This window comes from Fusarium tjaetaba (assembly GCF_013396195.1).
Source record: "Fusarium tjaetaba strain NRRL 66243 chromosome Unknown NRRL66243_c0000208, whole genome shotgun sequence".
Classification (NCBI taxonomy): domain Eukaryota; kingdom Fungi; phylum Ascomycota; class Sordariomycetes; order Hypocreales; family Nectriaceae; genus Fusarium; species Fusarium tjaetaba.
This window is the reverse complement of record NW_023501404.1, coordinates 1-8798: the sequence shown is the minus strand read 5'-3', so window position 1 is coordinate 8798 and position 8798 is coordinate 1. Positions and strand designations below refer to the sequence as shown.

The 8798-nt window shown below is 50.8% G+C and overlaps 2 protein-coding genes across 2 annotated transcripts; both read left to right on the top strand.

The window, feature by feature from the left end:
• Nucleotides 1-30: 30 nt before the first annotated feature.
• FTJAE_9195 (ABC transporter integral membrane type 1) lies at nucleotides 31-5743 on the top strand (the record flags this gene model as incomplete). Its single annotated transcript, XM_037356090.1, has 12 exons — nucleotides 31-777; nucleotides 850-1132; nucleotides 1197-1430; nucleotides 1487-2163; nucleotides 2226-2730; nucleotides 2787-2910; nucleotides 3119-3234; nucleotides 3291-3909; nucleotides 3964-4047; nucleotides 4104-4669; nucleotides 4994-5304; nucleotides 5369-5743. 12 exons carry the CDS (start codon nucleotides 31-33, stop codon nucleotides 5741-5743), a joined length of 4641 nt encoding a protein of 1546 aa, XP_037203732.1.
• A 1290-nt stretch (nucleotides 5744-7033) lies between these two features.
• On the top strand, nucleotides 7034-8074 carry FTJAE_9194 (uncharacterized protein; the record flags this gene model as incomplete). The annotated part of the gene is made up of 1 exon (XM_037356089.1): nucleotides 7034-8074. One exon carries the CDS (start codon nucleotides 7034-7036, stop codon nucleotides 8072-8074), a length of 1041 nt encoding a protein of 346 aa, XP_037203731.1.
• Nucleotides 8075-8798: the final 724 nt, after the last annotated feature.

The window sequence follows — 8798 nt, the reverse complement described above, 5'->3', positions numbered from 1 at the left end:
GGCTTCGGGCTAAAGTTGATTGCATTTATCATGCTTGCCCTCTCGCAGCTCGCGCTTCTCATCCTTTGGGCCGTGCAACGTTTGCGGCCCTCCCGCGCCGCTCTCCCTGCTGGGGGCATCGAGCTGGTGGCTACGCTGGTTTTAGGGCTCGTATCACACGCTGAGCATTTCAAGACCCTGCGGCCGTCGACCTTGATTTGCTTATATCTGCCGCTCACCATTCTGCTCGATATCTCGCGCGTTCGGACTCTGTGGCTGCTACAGCTGCGGCTTCCTCTAGCACCCATGCTTACGGTATGCCTTTGCGCCAAGGTGGTCTGGTTAATCCTAGAAGCTCGTCAAAAACACCGCATAGTACTAGACAGCTATTGCGACGTGACCGAGGAGGAGGTGGCAGGCATCCTCAGCCGGTCCGTCTTCGGCTGGCTGCTGCCCTCTCTCGTGAGTGGGTCGCGTAAAGATATCCTACCGAAGGATCTGATATGTCTGGATGCCGAGCTGCGAGCTTCTCAGGTCCATGATGCCTTTCAGCGGCAGTGGCGCTGCTGTCCTGACCCTCAACAACCCCATATCTTGGCCTGGTGTCTACTCCAAGCCTTCAAATGGCAGTTGCTTCGCGCCGTGCTGCCCCGTCTAGGTCTCTTGGCTTTTACATTGCTACAGCCAGTCATTATCGAGCGCCTCGTAGAGTACGTAGGCCTATCCGACGAGCCTAATCACAGGGCAAGAGGCCTGGGACTCGTTGGGGCCGTTGCTCTGGTTTACGGAGGGATAGCGGTAAGAAATACGCGACACTCTCAGCTTCAAGCATTCGATAGGTAGCTAATCTTGTCTACCTCCAACAATCAGATATTTACTACTGTCTACTATCATTCCATGTATCGCTTCGTTGCCATGGTCCGGGGCGCTCTCATCTGCGCCACCTACCAGGCTGCTCTGGCGTCTCGCTTGTCCACAAGTGATGACTCGTCTCCGACTCTGACCCTGATAAGCGCCGACGTAGACACGACCATCTTTGGCCTTCTTGAAACTCACGAAATCTGGGCTTCCTTTGTTCAGATCGGACTGGTCATGTGGTTACTGGCCCGGCAGGTCCATTGGGGGTCGACCGCGCCTCTGGTTCTTTCATTAAGTAACGCATCTACTAACCTACCTCCTCACCTTCAAGCTGGACATGACCATTCTGACTCACACAGGTTGTGTGCTCGCAAGTCTTTTATTGTTCTCTCGCCTCGGCCAGAAGCAGAAACGCTGGAATGAAAGCATTCAGGTCCGACTCGGAGCTACGGCAGATATGTTAGCACACATACGCGAGATCAAGTTCTTGGGCTTGACAGGCTTCTTCAACAATCACATCCAGGGGCTACGCGCCAAAGAGCTGGAAACTTCCCAGAAACTGCGTCGCCTCCTGGTAGGGATTGTCGTAATTTGTAGCTCAACTTCTCATGTTATTTGCATCACTTTGCAGCACTGACTCTTCGCATAGCTCGCATCACCATGACTTTAGCACCTGTAATCACCTTTATCATCTATGCCGCTCCCAGCAACGGCTCCTTGCTTCCTGCTCGGGCTTTTTCTTCTCTGACAATGATCGGCCTATTGTCTGAGCCCATCAATCTTCTCGTCCAGGCGGCTCCCGGATTTGCAGGATCCTTGGGCTGTCTGGATCGCATTCAGAAGTTCATGACGAGCAGCCATCCCGAGTCTGTAGTTTCAGGCCCTTCATCTTCTGAAACAATCCAACTCAAAGATCCAGAATTATCCTTGCATATGCACAAAGCTAGCTTCGGATGGAAGGCTGGCCACCCTGTGCTGCGCGAGCTATCTATCAGGATTCCTCCAAGGTGGTCGGTGGCCATCACTGGCCCCGTCGCCTGCGGTAAATCCACTCTTCTCAAAGGCATTCTTGGCGAGACCCCATGGTCATCAGGAAGTATCGATACCTACGGTCGATCAATCGGTTACTGTGACCAAAATCCCTGGATGCTTAACGCCACTGTCCGGGAAAATATTTGTGGTGAGGCCCTGCCAGATTTGGCCCGATATAAGCGCGTCCTACACGCGTGTGATCTAGAAGAGGACCTGGCATCTTTACCTGAAGGAGAGCAGACTGTGGTTGGCAGCAACGCCATAAAGCTCAGTCACGGCCAGAAGCAGCGCATAGTATGTCATTTACCCTTCTCTACCTTCATTCTTTCTACCCAGTTGACTTACGGGAATTGTAGTCCCTCGCCCGAACGCTGATGCAAAAGACGGATTTGGTTCTGGTAGATGATGTTCTGTCTGGTCTTGACGAGCAAACCAAGGCAAAGGTGCTCCGACAAGTCTTTGGTCCTCATGGATTGCTCAAAGAGGACGGTACTGCCCTGTTGCTTGTGACCACGGACACCCGCCTGCTTCACTTGTTCGACCATGTTGTCTTCCTGACTGGGCTGGGAACTATTGACTTACAGAGACCCGTCAAAGAAACGGAGGGCGATGTCATTATGCATGCGAAGCAGCAGGAGCAGCGGGAAAACAAGCAAGTCCCGCCTCCCGCGGGAGCAGTATATGGCCACGAGAAAATACAGGAAGAAACAGAAGAGACGGCTCTGGCCATGCCGCTCCGGACCTCGCGGAAGAGAGGCGACTGGACCTTATATAGCTATTACGCCGCCGCCGCCGGATGGTTCAATACTTTGGTGTACTTGGTCCTGGTTGCTATCTTAGGTGTTCTGTATAACTTTTCCAGTAAGTTTTCATTCCCCGTGCAGCTAACGGTGGTATCATGACTTATTTGTACTTAGCAATCTGGCTCAGCTGGTGGTCTAGCGCAAACGCAACTGGAAGCAACACTTCCGTGGCTGAGCGTCTCTCGGTATATGCCTCTCTAGGAGTATTAACCCTGCTCCTTGTAGGCCTGGCTAGTTGGTGAGTGTTTGCCATGAGCCCATGACCGGCCTATTATACACGTGAACGAATTGAATCCTTGCTAAGCTGCGCTGAACTAGGCAACTCATCGTGCGAATGGTGTCTCGGTCCGCTCTGTATTTCCATTCAGTTGTCCTTCGGTCGACGATTAGGTAACCCTTCATTAACAATTACACGAGTGTTGCAGCGGTGGACTGACTTTCCATAGTGCGCCTCTGTCCTTCTTCTCAGCGACTGATATAGGTGTCTTGATGAATCACTTCAGTGAAGACATGCAATTGTTCGACATGAGCCTCCCGCTCGCCGCACTGAATACTACCGCCTGTGAGCACTCCTACTTCTCTCCAAAAATTTGTCGTCTATTGTCTGACTAAGTCTAGTTGCTGCCATCAGCATTGTCCAGTTAGTGGTCATCTGTGTTTCTGCGCACTGGCTCGCGGCAACAATTCCGGCATGTCTGCTGACCATATATCTGATCCAACGGCTATATCTGCGCACCTCGAGACAGGTCCGGTTGTTGGATATTGAACTAAGAGCGCCGTTGTATCGTCAGTTTCTGGAATCTATGCGTGGTCTCGTCACGATCCGCTGTTTCAACTGGCAAGAATCGTTCACGAACAAGCATCATGTGCTGTTGGACGACTCGCAGCGCGCTGTCTATATGCTCTTTTGTATCCAGAGGTGGCTCGCGCTCGTACTTGATCTCCTTGTCGCCGGCATGGCAATCCTGCTTGCTGTCTTCACGGTTACTCTGACAAACTCCATGTCCGCCGGCGCCGTTGGGCTAGCTATCAGCAATATTACAACCTTCAACTCCAATCTGGCAGCTGTAGTACAGGCCTGGACTAAGCTTGAGACTTCACTGGGAGCCCTTGTTCGTACCCGAACCTTCATGCAACAAACGCCTGTCGAGGTAGGTACTGGCGACAGGATCACACTCCCACCGAACTGGCCACAGAAGGGCGGCATTCACATTGAGGATCTTGTAGCCTCTTATTCGTACGTCATGTTTAGTTGATATGATCTCTTGTGCTCTTTTCTAACATCTACCAGACCTTCGTCCCCCGTCACCTTGAAGAAGATTTCTCTGCGAATTGAGCCTGGCCAGAAGGTGGGCATTTGTGGGCGGACAGGGAGGTGAGCTTCGATCAAGGCATATATACCTGACGCCAGATTAGTCTGACTTGATACAGTGGCAAGAGTTCTCTAATATTCTCATTGTATCGTGGCTTGCATATTCACAGCGGCCGCATCCTGATCGATGACATCGACTTGGCCACGGTACCGCCCGAAGAAATACGCATGCGGCTGAGCACTATCACGCAGAATCCACTTCTCATTAGAGGCTCAGCGAGGTTCAACCTCGACTTCACAGGGGCCCAAACAGATATGGAGCTGCTCGATGTCTGTCGTCGTGTCGGGCTAGACGAATATCTGCTGGCCAATGGAGGACTCGATGCCGAGATGAGCTCGTTGACTCTCTCACCCGGCCAGACACAGCTATTCTGTTTAGCGCGGGCGCTGTTGCAGCCAAAGCAAATCTTGATCCTTGACGAGGTGACCAGCAATGTAGACCATGAGACTGATCTACGAATGCGCGACCTCATCGACCAGGAGTTTCGAGGCTGCACCATTATTGCGATTGCGCACCGGCTGGACTTCATCGCTAATTACGACCGCGTCGCAGTGCTGGACGATGGGGAGCTGGTTGAGTGGGGTTCCCCACAGACTGTCCTCACAGAACGTTCTCTTTTTGCCAGTCAGCACTCTTCAAGGGTATGACCACCAGTGGTGATGATCCATAGATTAGGATAGAATGAATGATTCTCTGTTAATCCCGGCTTCTGCTGCATCAATGCACCGGAGACTGCCTGTTGAGCGGTGGCGCCACCTCGAAGTCACTGTATGGATATATACCTTAGCCGTCCGCTCTCGGTTCAATACATAGACAAATAACTCAATGAATCACAATCGAAGCACTATGGCCCGAATCATCATCGTGACTGGCGCATCCCGAGGTTGGTACTCTTTCCCTCAGGTCTACAGTATCTACTCTAGTTGCATACGCTTAGCTGATGGACAGGAATCGGGCATGCTATCTGCTGCCGCCTCCTGTCAAACCCGACATGCAATGTCTTTGCAGTAGCTCGGTCCCCAGAGCCCCTGCAGAAACTCCAATCTGCTCATCCAGACCGTATGCAGTACCTCTGCGGCGATCTTGCCGACCCGGCTTTCGGCACGGTCGTAGTTAGACGCTGTCTAGCTGCCTTTGGTCACATCAACGGAGTTGCCGTCAACCATGCCATTATCGAGCCCGTTGGAGTGGCTGGCGAGATCGAGGTATCAGACTGGATGGCTGCCTTCAACGTCAACTTCTTCGGGTCAGTAGCTCTGGTAGGTCTGAAACGTGTCCATACAGAACATTAAGCAACTATGTTAGACGCTAACACAACCAAAGATCAATGCCGCACTCCCCGCGCTACGGGAATCTCACGGGCGAGTCATAATCACCCAGTCTCATTCCATGCACCGCTACTATCGCGGCTGGGGTCCCTACGGCGCCTCCAAGGCAGCGTTGCATCACTATGCTGGCACGTTGGCTCTAGAAGAGCCACTGATCAACGTGCTGGAAATCGTTCCCGGAATGGTCGACACCGACATGTCGACGCGAGTGCGCGAGCGTTACGGCCCGGCAATGGATGCCGAGGATCACCAGTCTCTCGTCACACTATACGAGACGGCGCAGATGGTTAAGCCTGAGCAGCCAGGCGCAGTCATTGCCGAATTGGCCTTGAGGGCACCCGCGACGCTGCGCGGCAAGTTTCTTGAGTGAGTTAGAGCCATTTCGGTGCTTCATGTTTTGATACTGACGGAGCTGTTCCGTACTTCAGCTGGAATGACCCTGTTCTAGAAGGGTTCAAATGAGCGTATCGTATGACGATTTTACTTGGGCAAATGTGAAGGTAGAGGGTTAAATGCAGAAGTCAGCGACGTGCCGCTATCAGTACTGTATGTACATATCAACTGGCTAGCCTAGTGTCTCCCTGCGTGGCAACCCTGCTTAGGCAGATGCTGAGTACCCTGCCTAGGGGGGATATAACACCGGAAACGATTTGGTGGTAGATCAGCGATTTTTAGTGTAAGCCATTCCGCTGTATCCGTATTTTAGCGATCCTATCTTGACTGAAGAACACAACATGATCCTGGGGAGCCAGTTCTAGACATGCATCAATCCATCTTATACAGTGCTGACCTTGGTCTCCATGTATACAGCATAGACAGTCCAGTTATTGTGTCATGTAGATAACAGTTGTGTACGTATGGCAGGCTAACAGCGCCCTGAGTTTCATAGAGCCCCATTCAAATCTTGCCGAGATCCGGATAAGAGTATATGTCTTAACAGATATCGTTTATCATAACCTAACCCATGCTCGGAGGTACAATGTAACCCCTGAATAAATATCAGTGGACCAGCTAGTTGGGGTATTGAGGGTCATTTGCGATCCAAGCCCTGTTTGGCCGGATTCGCGGTGCTGCCTTAAACTTCTTTATTTTCTTTAGGGTAAATAGTGCCCCTTTCTCTTACTAAGTAACTAATTTAACCCCTATAGGGAATTATATATATAGTCTAATATGCCTGTGCCTACCTTGTTTTCTTTCTTAGCATTACTAACTTACCGGCGACCTAAATACAGGAACACGATTGCCTCTATATTATCCCCATCTTTGGCAATAGTATTTTCGTTCATATGCCTACTCATGGGTACGCATCTGTTGGTCCGCGTTGTGAACTAGCTCTGCAATCTGGGTTAGAGCCTGGAACTTTTGTCCCCGACGAGCCAACAGACATATATCCCTGTATCTGACCGGCCAACAGCTTGATGTTCAGCGCGTTGAAGAACCAACAGATTGCTATCTTGAATACACTGTTCAGAGCCCGAACCGGAAGGCAGTAAGGTCCGAAGTCAAGCCATTGCAAAGTATCCGTCTTGTAGATCTCTGCTCAAGATATTTATATGTAAGACTCAGAGTCCATACGTGCTTGGTGCCCTCTCAGAGTGAAGCAAAAGGCAACCAGATATCGTGAATCAGATAAGATTCGTCCACGCACAGATCCAACAAGATGCCCAAGCCTCAATTGAAATGTTCTTCGCCACCTGGCCTTCCAAAGAGCCGTGAAGAATTAGTCGCCTCCCTTCAAGCGCTGCTTGCTAACGACGACGTTGACCTGGAGATTCTCAGGTCGGGCGCTCCTTGGCCCAGCGCTACAGAGATTGCTCAACTATCACAAGTTTCCGGCAGCAATGAGGATTCGCCAGCGGCCATATGTTGCTCCCCAAATGAACCAGTTGTGATCGATCCAGCGTTAGGTGGCGATTCCTGTTATGCCAGCATTGATCTGGAACCCAACTGGCTGGGCGATCTCATGGCTTATACTGGTAGCTGTGACGAGCTTGTCGAGCAACCAGACTCGTTACTCGTTTGCTCAGCCTCCGAAAGTATCAGCACCAGTAACAGCAGTGGTAGCGGCAACAATACTGACTACTTGTCACATTTCTCGTCAAGCGCCATCAGCCAGTGGGATGCCCTGCTGGACTCCGTCTGTCCTCAAACACCCCATAATAGGGCCATTGTCCAAAGCCCGCAACGCCAGGACCAAGGCTCTGGAGTACCCCAACCCAGCAAAGCTGGTCTCCATAGCCTCGGAGATGGAGGACCCGCGAAGAAGACATCCCTACCTGCGGGGCAAGCTGGGGCCATCGACAGGGACGGAAGCCCTAGCAACATTGCTTCATGCCACGCATCACCTCGAAAACGGCAGCGCCCTCATTACGCAATCGAGAAGCGATATAGGGCAGGCCTCCAGGAGCGTTTCGAGGCGCTTCGGGACTGCGTCGCTTCACTAAAACAGACCCAGCACGGACAGCGACTCCCGGGGAACAATGAGGATCTGACCGAGGGAGACGACGGAGCTAGCGGCAACGACAGGGATAGGGTAGGACGGATGAACAAGGCTGAAGTGCTGAACCAAGCAACCGTGTATATCCAACAGTTGCAGGAAGAGAACGAGGTTGCGATAGAGCATATCAAGTTGTTGATTGGCCAGTTTCGTGTTATGAAGCGCGCGATGCTGCAAGCATTGGGGGCGGGGTTAGGTTCATAGAGACGTTATTTAATCATTATCAATTGTCTAGTTCATTCTTTCTCCGTATGCCCTGCGGCGACTCTTGTGAAAAAAGAGAAAAGAAAAGAAAACGTGCATTCCTTAACATTTGTCTGTTCCCAAGGTTTGGTTACTATATCCCTAAAAGGGGAATACCTGTGGGATCACCCTTGGCAATTTCAGGTCTCGCACGGTTATGAACCATCTTACTCCGGCGTGCTAGTCCGGAATAGCGAAGCTGCCTAGACTAATCTGAACGCAACAAATTCACTAGAATTATTTACTCTTCACTCTGGTGGTGGTGCCACGGGTTGCAATTCAGTGGTACCACTAGCAAGACCATAAGGTAGTAGTGATCATGGCGCCACAGTCGACTACCCCAGATACCTGTATATACTAAAGTAGCTAGATACTTGGACCCTGCCAAGCCGGCACCACCCCGCCCTCCTTAGCGGGGTTTAAGGTAAAAATGTGCATTCTGCTCCTGTTATAGAGGCCCCTGCTAAAAGGTTTATCCTGGCCCCCTGTCTATTGAGCAGGGATCTTAGTAATTAAAAGCTAGCTAGGTATTTTAGTACTTTACTCTTTTCTTATTAAGCCTAAAAGCTTTATAGCTTAGGCTCTAGAGCTTACTATAATTAAAATTTATAGTATTTAACTTACTATTAATAAAAAGCTTTTTATACTTTTTAATCCCTAGTTTAACTACTGTTTAATTATTAAT